Raw genomic sequence first — 27,468 nt, forward strand, 5'->3', positions numbered from 1 at the left:
TATATCAGAATTTGCAGAATTCTTTTAAAAAATATTTTTGCTTGGTCATGTGCATCATATATATCCCACAAACAATATTTGGTAAAAGATTGCATATTACATGTTTCTAACAGGCCCCCAGGGTGCAAAAGGGTCTCCTGGACCTCCTGGAGTTCCTGGACAACCTGGATCCCCGGGATTACCTGGACAGAAAGGAGAAAAAGGTGATCCTGGTATTTCAGGCATTGGTCTTCCAGGTCTTCCTGGCCCAAAGGTAATCCTACTCAGGTATATGCCTGAGCAGATATGATATTTCTTTAACATTGTGCTCATTCCTAATTCTTACTTAAACAAACTATAGAATGACATGGTATAGTCTGGGCAAGAAGTTCATTCCTTCTCTTTTCTCCTATATTGTAAGGAGATATATCTTAGTTTTGCAGCCAGTCCAAAAAAAGGGGGGAAAATCTTTCTGATTTCTTTATTTTCCCTCTATCGTACTCTTTGAGTATGTTTCAGTAACCCAAAAGCATATTTCTGCATAGTTTTGGGTTTTTTTTTCCTTTTTAGTGATGGAGTTGTTGGTCTTTGTCCTAATATTATTATTAACTAATTTGAAGAGGCTTATAAGCAAAGTAACTTATAAAATTAATGAAGGTGCAGTAGTATTCTTAACTGCATATCTGAGATGGTTCTCTGAAAACAGTTTTACATATCTCTCTCTGTCCCTAGTCAGTGTGAAAACTTTGGTGGGATTTCTCAAGCAATCAAATCTAGAACTTGTTTAAGAATCACTGGACTCACAAATGTTTGATAACTGCTTAATTCCATGTAAAAAGGTAGTAATCGCTATTGATTTGCAGAAGTATTTTATAACTAGCAGAGAGGTATCCATTGTCTAATATATATGTTGCAAGTATTTTCTCCCAGTGAATTGTTTGTCTTTAACGATGTTTAATCATTCAGTTACAACACAAAGCCTGAGAGTATTAGAAAAGGAATTGTGTTACTCAACTTCCGTGAAAGTTCCCACTGAGATAAGAATTTATTGAATAACATTTTAAAGATAATTTCTTTTTAATAGTATACAAAAAGCTATATTTTTAAATGTATTTATTTTCTTTCTTTTTTTGGCTGCATCAGGTCTTAGTTGTGGCATGCGGGATCTTTTATTTGTTGCGGCGCACGGGCTCTTCATTGGGGCGCGCAGGCTTCTCTCTAGTTGTGGTGCGCAGGCTCTAGGGGGCATGGGCTCTGTAGTTTGTGGCACGCAGCCTCTCTCATTGAGGCACGCAAGCTCTGTAGTTGTGGCATGTGGGCTTAGTGGCCCCGCGGCATGTGGGATCTTAGTTCCCCAACAGGGATCGAACCTATGTCTCCTGCATTGTAAGGAGGATTCTTTACCACTGGACCACCAGGGAAGTCCCCAAAAAGACTATCTTTTGATTGCCCAGTCAATCAACTTACTTTAAGAAGTAATCAAGAGAAATTTCTGCATATTAATTGTGGATTAACAGTATAAAGTTTATTGAAATGAATCTTAATTTTTTCTATTTAAATTTTATCAGTGCTACATGAATACATATTTTACTAAAAATAATAATACAGACATATCAAGGGCAAAAGTGAAAATCTCCTTTATAACATGTCTTCTTTATTCCATTCCCTTCCCCAAAGAATCCACTGTTAATAGTTGGTGTGTAAATTTGAATCTCTTGCAACATATTCTCTTTCTCTTTCTCTTTCTCTCTCTCAATACACATACACACACACACACATACATACACATGCACACACATATATACACATACACACAGAGTTTTGTTTTTTCTGCACTTTGTGCATATGTAGAATCATAGAATACACACTGTTCTGTATGTTACCTTATCACTTATGTCTTTTAATATTTCTTCTTTCAGTATATCTTAATCAGTTTTCTTCATCAGTGTACATCACTGTTAATGTCTGCATGATATCCTACTTTTGTTGCAATTCATATCATAATGAACATTCTTACACATATCTGTGGACACATGTACAATTATTTATACTGTAGAGATTCTTAAAAGTGAAATTGCTGGGTCAAAAGATATGTGCATTTCAATTTTTGTCTTTTTAAGTTTTTATATTAATAGTAACAAATTAGATTGATTTTAAAAATCAACCAGCACATCGTAGTGTATACAGAAATAGAAATATAATGTTGTACACATGAAACTTTTATGTATAATGTTATAAATCAATAAAAATAAAATCAACCAGTATGAAATGATGTAAAATGAGAACTCTTCTTTCCACATATTTACATACTCCAAATCCACAGTTCTTCCCCAAGGTATCCACGTTTAGTAGTTCCTCATGTATTTGTCCAGAAAAGGCTTTTCACACATATATATGTTTGTATATATGATAGGTATTTCATCAGTTTTAAGACTCAGTTTTGTACAATTCAAAATCTCTGATATTGAGGTGCACCTTACAATGGGAAACATTTTATGATTATAATTAGAAGCATTTTTCCCTCAGTTATTGATGCATGGAATGATGCGGCATCTTCTAATGGAAGTTATATTTTTATTTATATGCATGAAATCATATTCAATACTATATATCTGTTCTGGACCTAGTGGTCATAGTTTGTAGATCTTAGCATACTTTCTTTATCAGCCTATAAATATACACCTCATTCTTTTTCATAATTATATAGTATTTTCTGTTTAGGTTAACCATAAATAATTTAACCTATTATTAGTACTGAAGTTGTTTCTATATTTTCAGGATTACAAACATATGTTGCACTGAAATTCTTATACATATCTTACATAAATATCTTAAGATTATTTGGTAAATATTGCCATAGAATAAATTCTGAATAGATTTGCTGGAGTCCAGCATACATATGCCTTTTTGTTTTTTAACATCTTTATTGGAGTACAGTTGCTTTACAGTGGTGTGTTAGTTTCTGCTTTATAACAAAGTGAATCAGTTATACATATACATATATCCCCATATCTCCTCCCTCTTGCATCTCCCTCCCACCCTCCCTATACTACCCCTCTAGGTGGTCACAAAGCATGAAGCTGATCACCCTATGCTATGCGTCTACTTCCCACTAGCTATCTATTTTATATTTGGTAGTATATATAAGTCCATGCCACTCTCTCACTTTGTCCCAGCTTACCCTTCCCCCTCCCTGTCTCCTCAAATCCATTCTCTACATCTGCGTCTTTATTCCTGTCCTGCCCCTAGGTTCTTCACATACATTTTTTTTTTTTAGATTCCATATATATATACGTTAGCATACTGTATTTGTTTTCTCTTTCTGACTTACTTCACTCTGTATGACAGACTCTAGGTCCATCCACCTCACTAGAAATAACTCAATTTCATTTCTTTTTATGACTGAGTAATATTCCATTGTATATATGTGCCACATCTTCTTTATCCATTCATCTGTCGATGGACACTTAAGTTGCTTCCATGTCCTGGCTATTGTAAATAGAGCTGCAGTGAACATTGTGATACATGACTCTTTTTGAATTATGGTTTTCTCAGGGTATATGCCCAGTAGTGGGATTGCTGGGTCATATGGTAGTTCTATTTTTAGTTTTTAAAGGAACCTCCATACTGTTCTCCGTAGTGGCTGTATCAATTTACATTCCCACCAACAGTGCAAGAGGGTTCCCTTTTCTCCACACCCTCTCCAGCATTTATTGTTTGTAGATTTTTTGATGATGGCCATTATAACTAGTGTGAGTTAATGCCTCATTGTCATTTTGATTTGTATTTCTCTAATGATTAGTGATGTTGAGCATCCTTTCATGTGTTTGTTGGCAATCTGTATATCTTCTTTGGGGAAATGTCTCTTTAGGTCTTCTGACCATTCTTGGATTGAGTTGTTTGTTTTTTTGATATTGAGCTGCATGAGCTGCTTATAAACTTTGGAGATTAATCCTTTGTCAGTTGCTTCATTTGCAAGTATTTTCTCCCATTCTGAGGGTTGTCTTTTCGTCTTCTTTATGTTTTCCTTTGCAGTGCAAAAGCTTTTAAGTTTCATTAGGTCCCATTTGTTTATTTTTGTTTTTATTTCCATTTCTCTAGGAGGTGGGTCAAAAAGGATCTTGCTGTGATTTATGTCATAGAGGGTTCTGCCTATGCTTTCCTCTAAGAGTTTTATAGTGTCTGGCCTTACCTTTAGGTCTTTAATCCATTTTGCATTTATTTTTCTGTATGGTGTTAAGGAGTGTTCTGATTTCATTCTTTTCCATGTAGCTGTCCAGTTTTCCCAGCACCACTTATTGAAGAGGCTGTCTTTTCTCCATTGTATATTCTTGCTGTCCTGGGATAAACCCGACTTGATCATGGTGTATGATCCTTTTAATGTACTGTTGGATTCTCTTTGCTAGTATTTTGTTGAGGATTTTTGCATCTATGTTGATCAGTGATATTGGCCTATAGTTTTCTTTCTTTGTGACATCTTGGTCTGGTTTTGTTATCAGGGTGATGGTGGCCTCGTAGAATGAGTTTGGGAGTGTTCCTCCCTCTGCTATATTTTGGGAGAGTTTGAGAAGGATAGCTGTTAGCTCTTCTCTAAATGTTTGTTAGAATTCGCCTGTGAAGCCATCTGGTCCTGGGCTTTTGTTGGTTGGGAGATTTTTAATCACAGTCTCCATTTCAGTGCCTGTGACTGGTCTGTTTATATTTTCTATTTCTCCCTGGTTCAGTCTTGGAAGGTTGTGCTTTTCTAAGAATTTGTCCATTTCTTCCAGGTTGTCCATTTTATTGGCATATATTGCTTGTAGTAATCTCTCATGATCCTTTGTATTTCTGCAGTGTCAGTTGTTACTTCTCCTTTTTTATTTCTAATTCTATTAATTGAGTCTTCTCCCTTTTTTTCTTCATGAGACTGGCTAATGGTTTATCAATTTTGCTTATCTTCTCAAGGAACCAGCCTTTAGTTTTATTGATCTTTGCTATTGTTCCCTTCATTTCTTTTTCATTTTTTTCTGATCTGATCTTTATGATTTCTTTCCTTCTGCTAACTTTGGGGTTTTTTTGTTCTCTTTTCTCTAATTGCTTTAGGTGTAAGATTAGGTTGTTTATTTGAGATTTTTCTTGTTTCTTGAGGTGGGATTGTATTGCTATAAACTTCCCTCTTAGAACTACTTTTGCTGTATCCCGTAGGTTTTGGATCATCATGTTTTCATTGTCGTTTGTTTCTAGGTGCTTTTTTATTTCCTGTTTGATTTCTTCAGTGATCTCTTGGTTATTTAGTAGTGTATTGTTTCGCCTCCATGTGTTTGTATTTTTAACAGATTTTCTTCTGTAACTGATATCTAGTCTCATCGCGTTGTGGTTGGAAAAGATACTTGATATGATTTCAATTTTCTTAAATTTACCAAGGCTTGATTTGTGACCCAAGATATGACTTATTCTGGAGAATGTTCCGTGAGCACTTGAGAAGAAAGTGTATTCTGTTGTTTTTAGATCGAATGTCCTTTAAATACCAATAAGTCCATCTTCTTTAATATATAATTTAAAGCTTGTGTTTCCTTATTTATTTTCATATTGGATGATCTGTCCATTGGTGAAAGTGGGGTGTTAAAGTCCCCTACTATGGTTTGTTACTGTCAATTTCCCCTTTCATGGCTGTTAGCATTTGTCTTATATATTGAGGTGCTCCTATGCTGGGTGCATAAATATTTACAAGTGTTATATCTTCTTCATGGATTGTTCCCTTGATCATTATGTAGTGTCCTTCTTTGTCTCTTGTAGTAGTCTTTATCTTAAAGTCTATTTTGTCTGATATGAGAATTGCTACTCCAGCTTTCTTTTGATTTCCATTTGCATGGAATATATTTTTCCATCCCCTCACTTTCAGTCTCTATGTGTCCCTAGGTCTGAAGTGGGTCTCTTGTAGACAGCATATATACAGGTCTTGTTTTTGTATCCATTCAACCAGTCTATGTCTTTTGTTTGGAGCATTTAATCCATTTACGTTTAAGGTAATTATCAATATGTATGTTCCTGTTACCGTTTTCTTAGTTGTTTTGCTTTTGTTATTGTACGTCTTTTCCTTCTCTTGTGTTTCCTGCCTAAAGAAGTTCCTTTAGCATTTGTTGTAAAGCTGGTTTGGTGGTGCTGAATTCTCTTAGCTTTTGCTTGTCTGTAAAGGTTTTAATTTCTCTGTCGAATCTGAATGAGATCCTGGCTGGGTAGAGTCATCTTGGTTGTAGGTTTTTCCCTTTCATCACTTTAAATATGTCCTGCCACTCCCTTGTGGCTTGCAGAGTTTCTGCTGAAAGATCAGCTGTTAACCTTATGGGGATTCCCTTGTATGTTATTTGTTGCTTTTCCCTTGCTGCTTTTAATATTTTGTCTTTGTATTTAATTTTTGATAGTTTGATTAATATGTGTCTTGGCATGTTTTCCTTGGATTTATCCTGTATGGGACTCTCTGGACTTCCTGGACTTGACTGACTATTTCCTTTCCCATATTAGGGAAGTTTTCAACTATAATCTCTTCAAATATTTTCTCAGTCACCTTTTTTTTTTCTCTTTTTCTTCTGGGACCCCTATAATTTGAATATTGGTGCCTTTAATGTTGTCCCAGAGTTCTCTGAGACCGTCCGTAATTCTTCCCATTCTTTTTTCTTTATTCTGTTCAGTGGTAGTTATTTCCACTATTTTATCTTCCAGGTCACTTATCTGTTCTTCTGCCTCAGTTATTCTGCTATTGATTCCTTGTAGAGAATTTTTAATTTCATTTATTGTGTTGCTCATCATTGTTTGTTTGCTCTTTAGTTCTTCTAGGTCCTTGTTAAACGTTTCTTATATTTTCTCCATTCTATTTCCATGATTTTAGATCATCTTTACTATCATTGCTCTGAATTCTTTTTCAGGTAGACTGCCTATTTCCTCTTCATTTGTTTGGTTTGGTGGGTTTTTACCTTGCTTCTTCATCTGCTGTGTGTTTCTCTGTCTTCCCATTTTGCTTAACTTACTGTGTTTGGGGTCTCCTTTTTGCAGGCTGAAGGTTAGTAGTTCCCATTGTTTTTGGTGTCTGCCCCCAGTGGCCAAGTTTGGTTCAGTGGGTTGTGTAGGCTTCCTGGTGGAGGGCTCTAGTGCCTGGTTCTGGTGGATGAGCATGGTCTTGTCTTTCTGGTGGGCAGGTCTGCATCTGGTGGTGTGTTTTGCAGTGTCTGTGACCTTTTCATGATTTTAGGCAGCCTCTCTGCTAATGGGTGGGGTTGTGTTCCTGTCTTGCTAGTTTTTCGGCACAGGGTGTCCAGAACTGTAGCTTGCTGGTCGTTGAGTGTACCTGGGTCTTAGTGTTCAGATGGAGATCTCTGGGAGATCTTTCACCGTTTGATATTACATGGAGCCGGAGGTGTCTGGTGGACCAATGTCCTGAACTCACCTCTCCCACCTCAGAGCCACAGGCCTGACACCCAGCCGGAGCACCAAGATCCTGTTGGCCACATGGCTCAGAGGAAAAGAGAGAAAGAAAGAAAGAAAGAAAGAAAGAAAGAAAGAAAGAAAGAAAGAAAGAAAAAATAAAATAACATTATTAAAATAAGAAATAATTATTAAAAATAAAAACAATTAAAAAGTAATAAAACAAAACAAAACAAAACAAAACTGGACAGACAGAACCCTAGGAAAAGTGGTAAAAACAAAGCTCTACAGACAACATCACCCAAAGAAGCATACACATACACACTCACAAAAAGAGAAAAAAGGAAAAAGATACATATATCATTGTTCCCAAAGTCCACCGCCTCAATTTTGGGATGATTCATTGTCTATTCAGGTATTCCACAGATGCAGGGTGCATCAAGTTGATTGTGGAGATTTAATCCGCTGCTCCTGAGGCTGCTGGGAGAAATTTCCCTTTCTCTTCTTTGTTCACACAGCTCCTGGGGTTCAGCTTTCGATTTGGCCCCGCCTCTGCATGTAGGTCACCTGAGGGCATCTGTTCTTCGCTCAGACAGGACGGAGTTAAAGGAGCAGCTGATTAGGGGGCTCTGGCTCACTCAGCCCGAGGGGCGCGTGGAGGCGTACAGAATGCAGGGCGAGCCTGTGGCGGCAGAGTCCCACATGTCTTTGCACCAGCCTGAGGCGCACCATTTGTTCTCCCTGGGAAGTTGTCTCTGGGTCACGGGACCCTGGCAGTGGCGGGCTGCACAGGCTCCCGGGCGGGGAGGTGTGGATAGTGACCTGTGCTTGCACACAGGCTTCTTGGTGACTGCAGCAGCAGCCTTAGTGTTTCATGCCCATCTCTGGTGTCCGCGCTGATAGCCGTGTCTTGAGCCCATCTCTGGAGCTCATTTAGGCGGTGATGTGAATCCCCTCTCCTCGCACACCCCGAAACAATGGTCTCTTGCCTCTTAGGCAGGTCCAGACTTTTTCCCTGACTCCCTTCCGACCAGTTTTGGCTCACTAGCCCCCTTCAGGCTGTCTTCACATGGCCAACACCAGTCCTCTCCCTGGGATCTGACCTGTGAAGCCCGAGCCTCAGCTCCCAGCCCCAACCCGCCCTGGCAGGTGAGCAGACAAGCCTCTCGGGCTGGTGAGTGCTGGTCAGCACTGATCCTCCGTGCGGGAATCTCTCCACTTTGCTCTCTGCACCCCTGTTGCTGCTCTCTCCTCTGTGGCTCCGAAGCTTCCCCCCGCCACTCCCCATCTCTACCAGTGAAGGGGCTTCCTAGTGTGTGGAAATTTTCCTCATTCACAGCTTCCTCCCCAAGGGGCAGGTCTTGTTCCTATTCTTTTTTCTCTGTTTTTCCTTTTTTCTTTTGCCCTACTCAGGTACGTGGGGAGTTTCTTCTGCCAGCATTCAGTAGGTGTTCTGTAGGAGCTGTTCCACATGTAGATGCATTTCTGATGTATTTGTAGGGAGGAAGGTGATCTCCACATCTTTCTCTTCTGCCATCTTGAAGGTCTTCCTCTAATTGCTGCTTTTCCTCATTTTCTCGTGGAGTGTCTAACTTTTTTTCCCTTGTGGCTTAGTCTGGTTTCCCTTGCTCATAGGGGGCCACATGCAGAGTTCTCACACCTGGCCCTTCAGACCGGAGTTCCTCCTGGGAAATAACTGTGCTGACACCTCACCTCTGGGATGGTGTGCAGAAGCCTGTATATTCCTTTTTAATATTGATAGTTACTGGCAAATTTTCCTAATTAAATAGCTCTACTGCTTGATACTCCCTTGATCAGTGTAAGAAATTTTCTATTTTCTCCTCATTTTACAAGTATTAGGTATTATCAGTCTTTCTCATTTTGTCAATCTAATGGGTATAAAGTAGCATATCATTGTTTAAATTTGAATTTTCCTGATTCCAAGTGAGATTTCTTATATGTATATCTCCTCAGCAAATTGTCTATTCATACTCTTTGCCTCATTTTTTAGGAGGGGATTTGCTTATGTATTTCCTATTGATTTGTAAAAGTACTTTATAAACACAAAAGATGCATCCATTGTCTATTATATATGTTGCAAATTGTTTCTCCCAGTCAGTTGTTTGTCTTACTACATTGTTTACTGTACATTTCATCAAGTAGAAGTTTAACATTTTAACATAAACGAATGTTATACTCATTCATTCATTCAAAAAATACCTGTTGAGTATGTATGATGTGCCAGGAACTATTTTAGGTGCTGGAGATAGAGTATGAATGAAACAAATTCACTGCCTGCATGGCGTTTACATCTAGTCAGTGAACAAAATAAACAAAATAAATAAGTTTGTTAGAAGGTATTGCAAAATTAGAGTGAGGCTTGGGGATAAGAATTGCTGAGAAATGTTACATTTTTAAAAATAGGGTAGTAAGGAAAAGCTTCTCTGATAACAATTGTTTAAGTAGCCTCATGCAATGAGGGGGTTAGTCATTCAAAGTCCCTGGCATTTCGAGAAATATAAATGAGGCTAGTGTGAATTAAGCCAAGTATTGAGGTGAAAGTCAGTAGGAGATGAGATCAGGTTGGCAATGGAGGGTAGATTATCTAGGGCTATTTAGATCATAGTAAGGCTTATACTCCTAAGTGAAATAAGGGACAACTGGAAGGAATAACATGATTGTACTTTAATTAAAAAAAAAATCACAGCTCTCATTTTGGATATAAATCATAGAGGAGTAAGGATGAAAAGAGTGAGACCAATTATGACACTATTTTTATTATTATTATTTTATTTTTATTATTATTTATAATACAAACTAGAGATGTGGATAGATTGGATCAGGGTGGTGGCAGTGGAAGTGATAAGAAACTGTCAGAATCTTAAGATATTTTCCAAGTCAAGCCAGCAAGATTTGTGTATGGAATATGAGAGAAAGAGAGATGTCAAGAATGACTCTAAAGTTTTTATCTGAGCAACTGCAAGAATGGAGTTGCTACATACTGAGATAGGAAAGATTTGGGGAGAAACAGATTTGGCGGGAAAGATCAGGAGCGTAATTTTCTGAATGTTATGAAGACTTCTATATCTAAGACTATAAAAAGAGTCCTATATATTTTATTCCAGTATTTTCATGATTTTGTTCTTTATGTTTACATCTTTAACCCATCTGACTTTTTATGTATGTTTTGCAAGGTGAGGAACTATATATTTTTTTCCAAATAAATTATCCAAATAACCCAAACCCATTTGTTATGAGCTCCATTCTTTACTCAGTGATTTGAAATTACATTTTAAAAATTTTCTAAATTTGTTTATGCATATTTTTTTCTAGACTGAGTGAACCTTAACATTCATATAGTGCAACCAAAATTACCATAATAATTCCTCTCTGAAACTATAATGGATGGCAGCAGAAAACCATGTTTCAACTGGCCAGTGTCCACAGTATATTCAACTCTTCAAGCAAGAGGCTAACTCTTAGTTTTTCTATGCATCCTACAAGTATATTTCAATAAGGAAATCTACACTAAATTTGGACATTTGCAGAGCTGATAAAACCAGGAAATCATGTATTTGAAGTATCCTACTGTTCCTTTCAAGTGGTATTATTTTATCTTAAAATGATGACATATTTAAAAAATAAGATTTTACCTCTCAGTTCTAATAGGCACAGGCAGTCCTTGCTTTGTACAGTTCTGATATGCACAAATTTGTTACCACAGTTTAGTTAAATAGCATCAGTCCACAACAATATGGTTCAAATTTAATTTACCATAATACATTAGCTCTTCAATCCCTAAACCACTATGTAAATATCTACTGTGCATCATGATCAGTGAGCAGTCATTTCACTTCTTTCAAATTCTGTCAGTGATTCATCACTGTGAATCTATTGTTCCCATAATGCATTAACAGCAAAGCATGTAGATGTGTTGCCTCTGTCTCTCATTGATAAACCAAACTGAAATTTAACAAAAATGGATAATCAAAAGAGAAAATTGACCAACAATGATGAAAGTGCAGTAAAAAAAAAAGAAAGGTGATAACACTGGACATGAAATTTAAATCTAATGTAGATGGAGTTAGAGATGAAATAGCCAGCCAAAGGAATGTTGACACTGCCACCATTTGAGAGACTTTAGATGTGCAGCCAAGAAAGCTAGTGAAGTTGAAATGATCAACATATGAACTTGACTCTCTATACATGTATAACTGACAGGAAGAGGGATTTTAGTGTTTTGAGAAGAACTTTTACAGGTCATAGAATGATCATATTTTTCCCATTGATTTTTAAAATCTCTTTACATGGTTTCATCTTGCATTTTCATTTTTACAGTCCAATACTGTTATGCAAAATGAGGAGTGCCTGTCTATATTGTAAAGGAAGAGTAGAATAAAAGTTTCAGAAGACATGATAGTATGATTGGGGGATGTCAAGCATAAGAAAAAATTCTATAATTAGTGAGCTGTTAAGAAGTAAGTGTAGTGGTAAAAGGTCAGATGGTAGTTTGTTTTACAAATGACACAATTTATGAGAGAGTGTCCTTGTTAGTCAAAAAGCATAATTAATATAGTACACTGAAAACCCTGGACAGGGAATCAATAGGCAGAACTTTGAGTCCTGAGTCTGTCTACATGACCTTGTAAGTCACTTAGTTCTTTTGTATCTTCGCTACTTTTTCAGTAAAATAGAAGAATTATACCTATTGCACAGAGTTATTGTGAGGCTTCAGTTAGATTTAAAAAAACACTTTGTAAATTATAAAGCACTCTATACATAATATTTTTCTGTGAGATGAGAGAGCTGGACTAGATAGTACCTAAGATTTCTTCAACTCTTAAACATAATGACTGTATTCTTTAAATGTGGCATAATATTTCTAACCTCCATTAATCCTTCTTAAAATCTAATCATACTACAGACTCAGAGCAATCCCTATCATAATCCCAGATAGTTTTTTGCTGAAATTGACAAGCAGAAAGTCTTAGAAGAAAACATGATATATCTTCAGGACCTTGGGTTAGGGTAATTATTTCTTAGATATGACACCAAAAGCACAAGCAAACAAAGAAAAAATAAATGAATTGAACCACATTAAAATTTTGTGCTACAAATGATAGCATCAAGAAAGTGAAAAGACTACCCACAGAAAGGGAGAAAATATTTGCAAATTATATATCAGATAAGAGAGTTGTATCCAGAATATATTTTAAAAACTCTTATAATTCAATAAGAAAGCAAATAGACCAGTTTTTAAATGGGCAAAGTCAATTGGGCCTAACAGACCTATACAGAACATTCCAACCCACGACAGCAGAGTATCTATTTTTTCAAGTGCACAAGAAACATTCTTCAGAATAGAGCATATGTTAGGCCACAAAATAAGTCTTGATAAATTTTAAAAGATTGTAACCATACAAAGTATCTTTTCCAGTTACAATAAAATGTAAACAGCAAAAGGAAAACTGGAAAATTCACAAATATGTAGAAATTAAAGAACATACTCTTAACAACCAGTGGGACAAAGATGAGGACACAAGGGAAATTAGAAGATATCTTGAGACAAGTGGAAAAGAAAACACAACATACCAAAACTTACAGGATCCAGCAAAAGCAATGCTAAGAGGGAAATTTATAGTGTAAATGCTTGCATTAAAGAAGAAAGATCCTAAGTCAACAATTTACCTTCATACCTTCAGGAACTAGAAAAAGAAGAACAAACTCAACCCAAAGCTGGCAGAAGGAAGGAAATAATAAAGATTAAAACAGCAATAAATACAGTAGAGATGAAAAATAGTAGAGAAAATCAATAAAACCAAGAGTTTGTTCTTTTGAAAAGATGAACAAAATTGAAAAACTTTTAGCTAGGTTGGCTAAGAGAAAAAGAGAGAAGACTCAAATCGCTAAATTTAGAAATGAAAGAGGGTGCATCACCACCAATTTTACAGAAATAAAAAGGATTATGAGGGTACTATGAACAAGTGTACAACAGCAAATTGGATAACTTTGAAATGGACAAATTCTTAAAAACACAAAATTTACCAAAACTGAATTGTAAAGAATAGATTTTCTGAATAGACTTATAGCAACTAAGGTAGTATCTTCCTTGGGTGGTAAAGGATACCACAGGGTTCATCATTTTATAAACTTAGTTCGTATTATTTTTCTCTAAGTTCATCGCCTTTTCTCTAAGTTCAGCACCTTACACATACTCATTGAATCCCATGTACCATGTTTTGGCCTGCTCAGGCAGCTTTGAGTCTTTATTTATCAATTTATCCCTGTTAGCTTAAAATTTCACTACCTGGGAGAGGAAAGTAGCATGCAAACTTGAAGATCTTATTTTATACTCCCTTTCCTATATCATTTAATAAAATGTTAAATAAGAGTATCTCTGCATCCACTCTTTAAATCCTTATTGTTAATATTTCCTAACTAAAGAACCTATATATGGCTTGGTTCATGGTGTCTTTAATCTCCAAATATAAATTGAACTGTAAAAAATTTAATAATTATGTGGAAACCACAACTTCCAACTGATTGGACTACTATTGCAATACTCTTCTTGCCATAAAACAGGGTATGGTTTTTACCCTTTCTCATCAAATATTTTCAACTCATTGTCCTGTTCTGTTTTGTTTTGTTTTCTACTGGCAGTGCTTCTTCAGTGTTACAGTGGAACACAATAACAGTGTTAGCTTTTTCACCAACTTTGATGTCTTCTATATTGTATATTGAGGTCAGCCTGATATTTTATTCCAGGTGTTAGGTTATAGCGTGGAATGGAAGAGAGATTCTGTTATTAAGAGATAGTAGAAAATGACTATGATTCAAATACTCTTAGATAATCAGTTTGGATTTTAACAGCAAAATAGGTATCAACTTGACTCCTATTTCTACATGGAGTGCCTGTTATACAACACAGTGACCTTGAAAGCAGTTATAGTTTCAGGCTTGTTAAAAAGCATTTTAGTCTTACTGTGTTACTGTATTTGTTAGGTAGTTTCACAATGTTAAATTTGACTCATTAGGGATGATATATTCCATTTTGAGTTATATCAAATCTCCCAAAAAATAAAAGTCTAGAACCAGACAGCTTCATTGGTGAGTTCTATCAAACATTTAAAGAAGAATTCATACCAATCCTTCTCAAATTCTTCCAAAAAAGTAGAAGAGAAAGGAATACTTCCAAATTCATTTTATGAGGTAAGCATTACCCTGATACCAAAACCAGACAGGGATGCCACAAGAAGAGAAAATTGCAGCCAATATCACTGATAAACACAGATGAAAAAATCCTCAATAAAATATTAGCAAACCAAACTCCAATACATTAAAAGGATCATACACCATGATCAAGAGGAATTTTCCAGAGGTGCAAGGATGGCTTAACATCTGCAAATCAAACAGTATTATACACCACATTAGCAAAATGAAGGGTAAAAATCATATGATCATAACAATAGATGCAGAAACGCATTTGACAAAATTCAATACCCACATATGATAAAACTCTCAACAAAGTGGGCATAGAGGGAACATACCTCAACATAATAAAGGCGATACATGATAAGCCCACAACTAGCATCATACTCAATGGTGAAAAGCTGAAAACTTTTCTTTTAAGATTAAGAACAAGCAAGAATGCCCACCCTTGTCACTTTTATTCAACATAGCATTAGAAGTCCTAGCCAAAGCAATTAGGCAAGGAAAAGAAAGAAAAAACAATCAACTTGGAAGGGAAGAAGTAAAACTTATTTGCAAATGACATGATATTATATATTTAAAAAACCCTAAAGACCACACCAAAAACTGTTAGGACTAATAAACAAATTCAGTCAATTTGCAAGATACCAAATCAATATTAAAAAATGTGTTGTGTTTCTATACACTAATAACAAACTAGCAGAAAGAAAAATTAAGAAAACAATTCCATTCACAATTGCATCAAAAAGAAGAAAATATCTAGGAATAAATTTAACCAAGGGACTTGCACACTGAAAGCTGTAAGATGTTGATGAAAGAAATTGTAGAAGACACAGATAAAAGGAAGGATATTCCATGCTCATGGATTGGAAGAATTAATATTGTTAAAATGTCCATTCTACCAAAGCAATCTGTAGATTCAGTGCAATCCCTAAAAATTCCAGTATCATTTTTTCAGAAAATAGAACAATCCTAAAATTTGTATGGAACCATAAAAGACCTCAAATAGCTGAAGCAATAGAAAAAAGGGCAAAGCTGGAGGCATCACATTCCCTGATTTGAAACTATATTTCAAAGCTATAGTAATCAAAAAAGTATGAAGACTATATTTTCAGGGATCATTTGTATAGTTTGTTACTAGAGAAGTTTTTATGAACGTGTAGAGCACCCGAAATCACGAGAAGGAGGTGCAGCGTTCTCTCCTGAGTGTGAAGTCAGCTCTTGGTGTTACTTCTGCAACTGCCACTAGCCACTGATGATTGTTCTTCTCTTCCTTTGGAAGAGTAAGAGGGAGAGAACGCTGTCAGAGTTAAAAACAAAAACAAAAACAAACCAAGATGGTATTCACACAAAAACAGACACATAGATCAATGGAGCAAAATAGAGATCCCAGAAATAAACTTAAGCATGTATGGTCTGTTAAATTAACACAGAAGTCAAAACTATACAATGGGGAAGGGGCAGTCTCTTCAATAAATGGTGTTGGGAAAATTGGACAGCCACATGCAAAAAAATTGAAACTGGACCACTATCTTAACACCATACACAAAAATCAACTCAAAGTGGATCAAAAATTTGAACATAAGACCTGAGACCATAAACCTCCTAAAAGAAAACACAAATGGTAAACTCCTTGACATTGGTCTTGGCAATGAGTTTTTGAATTGGACTCCAAAGCAAAGGCAACAAAAACAAAAAAAAATAAACTAGTGGGACTACATCAAACTAAAATACTTCTGCACAGGAAAGGAAACCAACAAAATGAAAAGGCAGCCTACTAAATGTGAGAAAATATTTGCAAATCATATATCTGATTAGGGGTTAATATCTAAAATATATAAAGAACTCATACAACTCAATACCAAAAAATCAATCTGATTAAAAAACGAGCAAGGAATCTGAATAGACATTTTTCAAAAAAAGACATACCTATGGCCAATAGGTACATGAAAAGGTTCTCAATATCACTAATCATCAGGAAAATGTAAATCAAAATCATGAGATATCACCTCACACCTTTTTGAATGGCTATTATCAAAAAAAAAAACAAAAAATAACAAGTGTTGGCAAAGATGTGGACAAAAGGAACTCTTGCACACTGTTACTGGGACTGAAAACAGTATCCAGGTTCCTCAAAAAATTAAAAATAGAACTACCATATGATCCAGCAGTTCCGCTTCTGGGTATTTATCCAAAGAAAATGAAAACACTAACTGGAAAAGATATATGCACCCCCATGTTTCTTGCAGCATTATTTACAATGGCTGAGCAACCTAAATGTCCACTGATGGATGAATGGATAAAGAAGTGGTGTATAAAAAAGAATGAAACCTTGACATTTGTCATAACATAGATGGACCTTGAGGATATTACGCTAAGTGAAATAAGTCAAACAGAGAACAACAGATACCATGTGATGTCATTTATATGTGGAATCTAAAAACAAATAAAATTAAAACAAACAAAAACCAAGCTCATGAATACAGAGAATATATTGGTGGTTGCCAGAGGCAGGGGAGGATGGGGGTGGGTGAAATAGGTGAAAGGGGTTAAAAAGTACAAACTTCTAGCAATAAATTAAGTAAGTCATGGGGATGTAATATACTGCATGGTGACTATAGTTAATAAATTGTATTGTATATTGAAAATTGCTTAAAACTTTTCCTCACCAGAACAAAAACTTTATAACTGTATGGTGATGGATACTAACTAGACTTACTATGGTGATCGTTTCACAATATATGCACATATTGAATCATTATGTTGTATACCTGAAACTAATATAATATGTCAATTATATCTAAATTTAAAAAAGAATTATATCAAAGCTTGACATTAGAATAAATATAGATATTTGTGTTTTAAGTGTATGGATAAGTGTGGTTTAAGTCTTGCCTAGCTTTTGCTGAGAGTATTAATAGACTAGAATTTTCCCTTCTCAGAGTATTTATAGGATTCTTCCCAGGTTGTTGATTTTCTGAGTACTAGTTTTCATTATCTTCTTGCTTATCTTTTTAGAAGCTCATTATTTTTTCTGCAAGTGTATGAATAATAAAAGTTTAGGTGAAACTTAAACTAGCAAATTGTAGTACTTTTCAGAAGTCCTAGTGAAAACTTACTTTCTTTTTTACAGTTCACTTGGTTTGAAGGAGTAGGGCCATACGGTGGTAAGAAGAACTGTATCAGGGAACAAGAACTGGTCAAAATTATAATTTGGGGTTATTTGTAGAATTTAACATACTTCATTATAAATAATCAGAAGTTTATCTACTGCATTTCATGTTTACCATTAGCAGAATAATGGAATTTTCTTCTTGTTTTTTTTTAATTTTGATATATGTCATTGGTTCATGAATAACAAGAAGAATTAATGATAGTTTATTCAAAGCTTTTCTGTGTAAGTACATAAGCTGGAACCAGTTCAATCCAAAATTCAATTGTATACCTATTATGTGTGTAAAAATGTGCTAGATATTTGATTTATAATGGTTCAGACAGAAATACATATATTCCAAGCCCAAGATTGTTAATTGTTTTTTAAGAAACGGAAGTAAGGAGAAAAGTCATTAGTTTAAAAAGCTTTTACCGTAGTGTGGAAACACTTGAGTCACAAATATATGATCTTACTCACCTAGACAAGCATAAGCACTAAATGAAAAAGAAAGTATTCAGCAGGTGATGTTGAACACTTTGTTGGACAGGTCATGGTCCTCATGAGCAGAGCAGTGAACACTGTGGTAGATTTAGTGTTATGACATATATTCTCATTGTTGTTGGGAAAAACTTGTTTTAATCGTGAAAGTGGGTATGAATTCTTCTAAGACTTTATTAGAAGAAAATAATGCAAATGTTCGTTGAGCAAAAGTGGTTATATATGAATTATCTCTGACCCCAAAGAAGTTTTCAGTGTAATTGAAGAGTCAAGACATGCATATATGAAAGCATTATAAACATAATGGAATAAGAACCTACCCTAAATTTTTAGGGTAGGCTCTCTGTCCTGGAAGTCTTCATGGAGGAAATGGGATTTGAGATGTCCACTGAAGAACTGATAGACTTCTTCATGTTAAGATGAAATTTCCCTTTTACAATAGAACCTACTGTAATTATTGTTTGACATGCTTATTGTAAGCAATGAATTTCATTGTAGTATACTAGGCATGATGATCAAAGGTTCTGAAATCAAACTGCCTGGACCCAAACTCAGATTCTACCACTTATTAGCTGCATTACCATCAAATGGGGATAATAATAGTATATTTCTTACAGAGTTAGGATTAATGAGAATAATGCATCTACATATCATGGGAATAGCATGAGCTCTGGAGTCTGACAGATCTTGGTTCAAATCCCAGTTCTGCTACTTACCAGAGACCTTAGGCACTTGAGTTCTCCAAGATTCAGTTTTCTCATTTATAAATGGAGATGATAAAGCCTAACCCAAAAGGCTGTTGTGATGATTAAATGAAGCAATTTATGTAAAGCACTTAGCAGAGTGCCTGACATACAGTAAAAGCTCTATGAATAATTTTATGTTGTTATAAAATCTAAGTCATGTAGAGACTTCATTTTTATCTTTCTATTCATGTTTTAAGGGTGAACCTGGTCTGCCGGGATACCCAGGGAACCCTGGTATCAAAGGTGCTATGGGAGATACTGGTTTGCCTGGATTACCAGGGACCCCTGGAGCAAAAGGACAACCAGGCCTTCCTGGATTCCCTGGTAATATTACTTTTCTTAAATGCTTCCTTCTCTCCTTTCTTATCTACTCTAACCCATGTCACAAAGCAACTTCTTAATTGACAGACTTCTGTTCTATTTCTCAATCAGCTACGGACCAGCAAAACAATCTCGAACTAGCTCTTTAACATTTTTGCCCAAATTTCTTTCTGTATAAAATGAAAATGGGCATTACCAACTCAGCAGGACAATATCCTGTGGGCAGAGAGCACTTTTGAGTCTTTGACTGCTAGCCACAAGTCAACTAAGAGGCCTTACTATTTTTCTAGGTGGTAATGTACACTGCTAAGCCCTAGCCTGCTGCTGATTCCCTTAGAATGTTGTACTCAGGTACACGGTGGGTAGCTGTTGGTAGAACAATCATGCAGTTCATTCAAATGATAAGGACTGAGTCATGCAAGCAAAGGGACTTAAGCACTGTAGTCAAGTAGGTGGTCTGAACTCAATTGTTATAGTACCTGCTCTGTTTACACTTGTATTTATTTTTTTGTTTGTTTGTTTTTTGGATTGTACAGTGGCATGGATGCAGTGGGCCTTTGGTTATCTTTTCCTTAACCTTTTTATTAAAATATAGCATACAATAAAATGTACAAGACAATAAATGAGTTTTTACCTATATATATATATATATATATATATATCCATGTACCCACCACACATATCAAGGTATAAAACAGTTCCCTTACCCCATGAAGTTTACCTACGCCCCTTCACAGTGACACCCCCCTTCCCCAGGCAACCACTACTATGACTTCTATCACCACCAGTTAATTTTACCTGTTTTTGAAATTCACATAAATGGAATGATACAGTATATATCTTTGTGTCTAGCTTCTTTCACTCATCATTATGAATGTAAGATTCATTTATCTTGTTGCCAGTCAGCAGGTTTTTTGTTTTTTTTTATCATTGCTCCATAATATTCCATTGAAGAAATAAACCATAATCAATTACCCATTCTCTTCTTGATGGACTTTTGGGTTGTTTCCAGTTTGGGACTATTAAGGGAAAAGATGCTGTTAACATTCTTTGACACATCTTTTGGGGGACACGTGTACTAATTTCTCTCACACAAAAACTTAGTGGCAGAATTACTGAATCAGAGGGTAGGTGTACATTTAACTTTAGTAGATGGTGCCAGTTTTCCAAAGTGATTTTATACATTACAGTCCCACCTGCAATGTATGAATGTCCATGGGTGGCTCCTGGTGGCTGGCCATAATCATATAGTAGTTAGTACTTTGTGTTGTGAAATGTCCAGTTGCCTGTATCCTCACCTCACTTGATACTGTCAGTCTTTTTAATTTTAGCAATTCTTGTGGGTATATAGAGGTATCTCAATGAAGTTTTAATTTACATTTTCCTAATGAATGACAATGTTAAACACCTTTTCATATACTTATTGGCCATTTGACATATTTATGAAGTGCCTGCTCCAAGTTTTTTTGCTCTTATTTAATGAGTTGTTTGCCTTTTTTCTTATTATTCAGAGCAGTTCTTCATATATTCTGGATATGTATTACAAATAGATTCTTTCTGTCTCAAATTTGCCTTTCACTCTCTTAATGCTGTCATGCGATGTTAATAAAGTCCTTTCTTACTCTTCTTTCATGGTTAGTGCTTTTTGTGTCCTATTCAAGAAATGTTTGCCTACTCAGGTTTATGGAAATATTCTAATTTTTTCTCTAACTTTCAATGTTTAAGGTTTTATATTTAGGTTTATGGTCTGCCTCGAAGAAGAATAGTTTTATGGTGTGATTAGGGGTCAAGGTTCATTTTTTTTCATACAGATGTCCAATTGCTCCACACTCTTTTTTTATTTTAAAGAAACAGTTCTTTTTTTCTTGTGCTCATCGAAAGACACCATTAAGAAAATGAATAGGGAAGCTATAGACTAGGAGAAGATACTTACAAAACATGTATCTCATAAATGACTGATATCTGGGATATATAAAGAACTTCTACAACTTAATAATAACCATACATTCAATCCATTTTTCTCAATGCTGAAGACTTGGAACGTACGTTTCCCAAAAGAAGATTCACGGATGTTCAATAAACACGTGCAAAAGTGATCAATATCGTTAGCTACCAAAGAAATGCAAATTAAAACCACAACGAGGTAGCACTACATTTCTACTAGAATGGCTATTATTAAAACAACTGGTATCACCATATGTTGTACAAGGATCTGGAGCAACTGGAACTCCCAAATATTGTTGTTTGTTTGTTTATAAATCACAGCATATACCTATTCTGTGACTCAGCAGTTTCACTCCTATCCAAGTATTTACCCAAGATAAATTAAGATTTATGTCTACAAAAATACCAGCACAGAGATATTCATAGCAGCATTACTCATAATAGCTAAGTAGACCAGGTTTCCATAAATAGAATAGATATTCTTGATAGCTAAAACCTGACAACAACCCAAATGTCCAACAAGAAATGAATGGATTCTTAAAAATTTGGTATATCCATACAATGGAATCCTACCAATTAATTCTACCAGTATAATATGGTGATAATTGTTTTTATTATGAATATAAAATAATGTCAACCTCTGAATAAATCAATTTAAAACTTAAAATTATTCTTAAATCATCAAGCAAACACCAGCATCTTTTTGGGTTTTCTTTCTATTCTTCACTGTTTCTATGCTAACACTCTAAATTGTAAATTTGAATTGTAGCTCTCAAAGCAGTGCGGTTTTTCTTTTATCATTAAATTGAGCTCTTTACTCTAGGAACCCCAGGCCTTCCTGGACCAAAAGGTATTAATGGTCCTCCTGGGAACCCTGGCCTTCCAGGAGAACCTGGTCCTGTAGGTAAGAATGAAAAATAAGGGTTTGCTGTTCTGTTAAACTAAGGCTTTATTCATTTTTGGAAAGTCAAATCATTTCTGGGAGCTGTGAACATTTTCAAGACAAAGAAACATGGTGATCATTCACTTAATACTACCTGTTAGGTACGAAGTGAACAATTCTTAATAAAAGTTGCTTAAAATTATTATTATGGGACCTTATTTTGGGGGCTCACTTTTTCCAAGGAGAGTTATTTCAAGTATCCTATAATAGTAGGTAGACACTCCGATTATTTTAGAATGACAAGGTGTAGTTTTCTTTGTTTACTGAATTCTAAAGCAAATCACTTCCTTTGGCCCCATACAAGGCCTATAATTCACCCCACTTCCATCCCCCCACACATGCACATCTTGCTTTCTTATATATTCTAAAGGTAGATTAAAATGAGAAAGTGAAATGTTTTGAATACTGAATGAATGATAAAGCAGTTCCTTATTCTCAAATTATCCTGTATTTCTTTTCCACAAGATTTCATGATTTAAAGGAGTGTCCCAGAGACACTTTGTGTCTTCTGAGTAGAACTATTTGAAGCCAAAATGGAAAGAATTGGGGATAAGGAAGGAAAAGGGAATTGGGAAGATAGGTGTAACCTGCTGTACTCTGTTCTTCAGGTGGTGGTGGTCGTCCTGGGCCACCAGGGCCTCCAGGTGAAAAAGGCAAACCAGGTCAAGATGGTATTCCTGGACCAGCTGGACAGAAGGGTGAACCAGGTGCTATATTTTTTAATTGTCCTTAATTTTCTAATTTCTTCCTTGTCTACTTTAACTTTTGCCCTTTTTTACCCATAGTGAAATTGTATCTTCTTTCTTACCCTCTAAGCTACCACATACTTTTCCCTTCCTAATTACCTTCTTGCACTCCGTCCTGAGAATATTACCTCACATTTATTGATAAAGTTGCCTCCCTCTTATGAAAAACTTCATATCCTTTCTTGTTCAATTTTTCATGTCAAGAAGCTCCCTGGACAGCTTCTTGTCATCAAGAAGTCAACTACTCTGGATGACCTCCTTTCACTATGCAATCTCTATTCCATTTATATATACACACATATATTCATATGACATGAGTTTTTAAGGATAACACTCATCACAAATAGAATATAAGTTTATATGGTTTTCTCATGTTAGAATTGTAGTTCCATGTTGGAAATGTCTTCGTGTTTCATATAATATACATTGCAGCACTTACGAAAAACCTAAATGATCCAAAAATAATTTGTCCTTGTTTCAGTTATTATTATCTATTTGAGAATTTTTGGTTTGTGCTCTAACAGGTCAACCAGGCTTTGGAATCCCAGGACCCCCTGGACTTCCAGGACTTTCTGGTAAGCTTTAATGAAGCGTGCTAAATCAGTCCATAAAATATAATATTCTCCAGTACACATACTTATTCATCTACACATACAACCCCAGACAACTCAAAGCTAGAGTTACATCTTAAAGCATTTCCTAATTAGCAACTTAGTATAAAGAGTTGTACTATAAAAAATATACCATTAAGAACATTTACATATAGATATCTCTTCATTAACCTCATAAATAAATGTTAGGGGTGGGATAGGGAGGGTGGGAGGGAGACGCAAGAGGGAGGGGATATGGGGATATATGCATACATATAGCTGATTCACTTTGTTATACAGCAGAAACTAACACAACATTGTAAGGCAATTATACTCCAATAAAGATGTTAAAATAAAATTTTTTTTTTTAAAAAGAAAGCAAAATTGTACGAAGAGGTAGATTTCACTAAGTTTTTAAAAACCCTTTTAGCCAGAAGAAAAACACTTTTTTCTCCCCATGGAAACCAAAACCAAGGTAATATAAGAAAACTGTAGAAATATGTACCAATAATAAAAATGTCTATTGAAAACTCCATCTTAATTTACATCTTGCATTTTGGATGGGTAGGTGTGCACACACATCTACCTTCCCTCATTTGTTCTTACTATTATTGTAAGCATCAAGTAGTCAATTAAATGACTGAATGTGTGTACAAATATGTATGTTTATGTTCTGAAATGACCATTGGCTATTCTATGGAGACTTTTTTCAAACTACACATAGATCACTTAGAAATTCCTGTGTTTTTTTCATGAATCCAACATAAAAATTATTACTCTAATGTGCGACTGTTTTATTGCTCTCAAGCATGTCGGTGGTGTAGAAAAGGTGTTGAAAAGAGTTTATCTAGATTGTGTTTCTAAATCTTGGATAGAATGGTCTTCGGGGACACACAGCAACCGTTGAAGATCCATATCTTCCAATGGTCTCAAAAATTAGTCTCAAAACATTTGTGTTAGGAATTTCCTCCAGCTATCTCCAACCTATTGTTGCAGATATTTTATACTTTTCTATTTTTTTCTCCTTTTTTCTCATAACTACTGGTCATGTGATCATTGCTTTATGTCCTAATACAAAGGATATCTTTTAGGATGCAAGTTATTATTGTTTCTATATTTCTATATATAGAAATAACAGTATGGGTTTTCTGGATGGGCTGGGGATTTGGTAGGATGTAGAAATGACCTCAGTAAATTCCATTACTTCTTCTAGTAAGTGGGAGCAGCTTTAGTCTTACAGACAAGCCTGATATTCAGTATCATTTAATGTGTTCTCTAACATGACTTCACTTTCATAGGTCAAAAGGGTGATGGAGGATTACCTGGCATTCCAGGAAACCCTGGCCTTCCAGGTCCAAAGGGTGAACCAGGCTTTCATGGTTTCCCTGGTCTGCAGGGTCCCCCAGGCCCTCCTGGTTCTCCAGGTCCAGCTCTGGAAGGCCCTAAAGGCAACCCTGGGCCCCAAGGTCCTCCGGGGAGACCAGGTATGTACATGAGTGGTAGGGGAATGGTCTATTTATTAGTCCATTTATTTCATTTTGCTGGTAGGTTATTCAGTCTTTAGGACTTTAGAATCTATAATCCAAAGAACTTCTTAAAAAGAAAGAGCTTATTTTATTCATAGCTCCATCCATTTCCATGACATCTAATAATTCTTTTCAGTAATGCGTTTCATCATTTAAAGTTGAACTAAAACATACCAACTTGGAGGAAAAAAAGAAATAGTGGATTTATTAGTCGTTTTATTAAACATAAAGCTATACTGATAACCTGGCAGCAAAATGTCATCTGCATTTTTAATGTGAGCTTCTCAGCATGTCATCACAGAAATCATTTTAGTGATCACCAAATAGATGCTTGTGGTCCATACCAAAAGTGTTGCTATGGTTCTGTCATATGATCAGCAAATGTCACCAAGCACAATAAAGAAATTTTATCTTCTCTGGGAGCTAGGCAATCAAATTTATCTTCAACATCACAGCATGATTAAATTGAATAGCGATCTCTTCATACCAGCTTCATGTCTATACCTCATTTGTCTTGTGTTAACTGCTCTAGTAGTCTCAGTTTTGCATCCAATGTTCACTTTTCATTTTGTGTTTGTGCTGTGTCATTTCATTTTAGTAAGCTTGGAAACGCTCATTTTCATCCTGAATTAATGTCGCTGAGCTCAATCACTGAAGATAGATTATTAATACATTCTTGAGACTTGATATTCAATTTTTATATTTCTAATTATTGAAAACTTGGCCCTCATTGATTTTTTAAAAATAAGAGAAATGTAAGATTAAAAAAACCCAAAGCAATTGCCTTTTTATCCTTTGAAGGTCTCTGACCCATTTTTTAAACGTATTTAAAAGTGAAAATTTCCATAAACTCTGAAGTGATTGCAGTCAGTTTTAATACGATGTGCTCTAAAAACATGGATTAAATGGGATCACATACTTTGTTCAGAAGATCATTTTCAAAACTAGATTTTATCTGATCTGATTTGACTGTTTATAGAGAGTGTTATTTAAAGTTTTACTTTGGTTTACTACTGAAGAAAAGCAGTGAAAATCTCCTCAGCCATGTTAATTCTCTTGCATGTAAAGAATTGACACAAATATCTTGCTTGGTTATGCATGCAATAGTTCAAATAAACCAAACTATTATCCTTTTTTGTATTTTAATCAGCACTGTGGCTGTTTATTCTTACCAGTAATAGAGCTCAATGCTGAACATTACTCTGAAATATGTCAACATAAAGACATCAGTCACAAAGGTTCTTTAAAAATTACTGTTTCTAAAAGAAATAATAACAAAAGTAGTCAGAAGAAGAACACACATCTGATGAGTATTTGTGACTTATCGATTTGTTCATAAACTACAAATTAAAATGGAATTTTAAACCCAATTGCTCTTAGAATTGATTGTTGTCATCTACACTCATAGTAATAATTATTATAAAAATGATTTTTGGTCTTTCAAAATATGTTACATGTGTTGTTTTTATTTTAGTGTTGATGTGAAGTGGTGATAATTTGGTTTATATACAGATGCATGAATATGAGCTTGCAGAATATTCTTTTATTGAATTAAAGTTTAACTTGAAAGAAGTTAGTGTAATGCTTTAGTTTCTTGATATTTCTAACAATTTTGATATTTTTCCTTTTTGTTAATGATGACATTGGGCCTTGGTGAACTTTGATCCCTATCCAGGTCCTACAGGTTAGCTCCTTAACTCCAAAGTAGTATCTGCATGATGTATGAAACTTTTCTTATATTTATATATATATATATGTATGTGTATATTATTTATATACACATATATAGTGTATGTATATGTGTGTATATAGGTGTATATACACCTGTACCTAATATTTTCAAGTGTTTGAATATATTTTAAGAGCATATATGCCAATTCAATTCTTACATGTTGATCTATCTCTGAAAGTTTTCAGGAACTTGCAGAGTCCAGTTTTTCTGTCTATTGGAATAACTCAAAATTACCTAATTAGGAAAACTGATATATCATTTTAAAATTCATATATCTGTGTCATTTTTAGTTGAAAATTTTTAGTACTCAAAAGTATATTGTATACTATTTTACGTTTACCTTTAGAGTGTATTTCCTATTTTTGCCTCGTATCTGTTAATGTAAATGAAATTGAACTATTCTTCAAAAAAACATTCTTTTTAAATAATAATATGTATTATCAGATCCTGCAAATATGCAATTCTTGACGAGCCATACCTCTTGTAATTTTTCAAACCATCCCATCTTCACATTTTGGTTTGTCACAAAGTTTTAAATTCTACTGCTATGTAAATGGACTAATAGGCACAGAGTAAAAAAGAAAGTCAGTGCAACAGCACAGATTAGAAACCTCTTAATCTTATTTTCATCCTATACATATAAAAAGTACACACCCAAGAACAGTTACCAAGTGCTGCCCAT

At 35.1% G+C, this 27,468-nt stretch overlaps 1 protein-coding gene across 3 annotated transcripts in view; it reads left to right on the forward strand.

Moving 5' to 3' along the window:
* Positions 1–27,468, forward strand: part of COL4A5 (collagen type IV alpha 5 chain) — a gene marked incomplete at its 3' end in the record, with an annotated part of 237,781 nt that overhangs the window by 185,031 nt on the left and 25,282 nt on the right. The window contains exons 36-41 of one of the 3 annotated variants that reach the window (XM_079727040.1): positions 114–253; positions 19,182–19,308; positions 22,073–22,153; positions 22,801–22,899; positions 23,463–23,513; positions 24,827–25,027. In XM_079727040.1, the coding sequence (XP_079583166.1) occupies positions 114–253; positions 19,182–19,308; positions 22,073–22,153; positions 22,801–22,899; positions 23,463–23,513; positions 24,827–25,027 (699 nt within the window). The remainder of the gene's footprint in view (positions 1–113; positions 254–19,181; positions 19,309–22,072; positions 22,154–22,800; positions 22,900–23,462; positions 23,514–24,826; positions 25,028–27,468) is intronic. The other 2 variants (XM_079727039.1, XM_079727041.1) reach the window with 2 other exon arrangements.

Source organism: Hyperoodon ampullatus (assembly GCF_949752795.1).
Source record: "Hyperoodon ampullatus genome assembly, chromosome: X".
NCBI lineage: Eukaryota > Metazoa > Chordata > Mammalia > Artiodactyla > Ziphiidae > Hyperoodon > Hyperoodon ampullatus.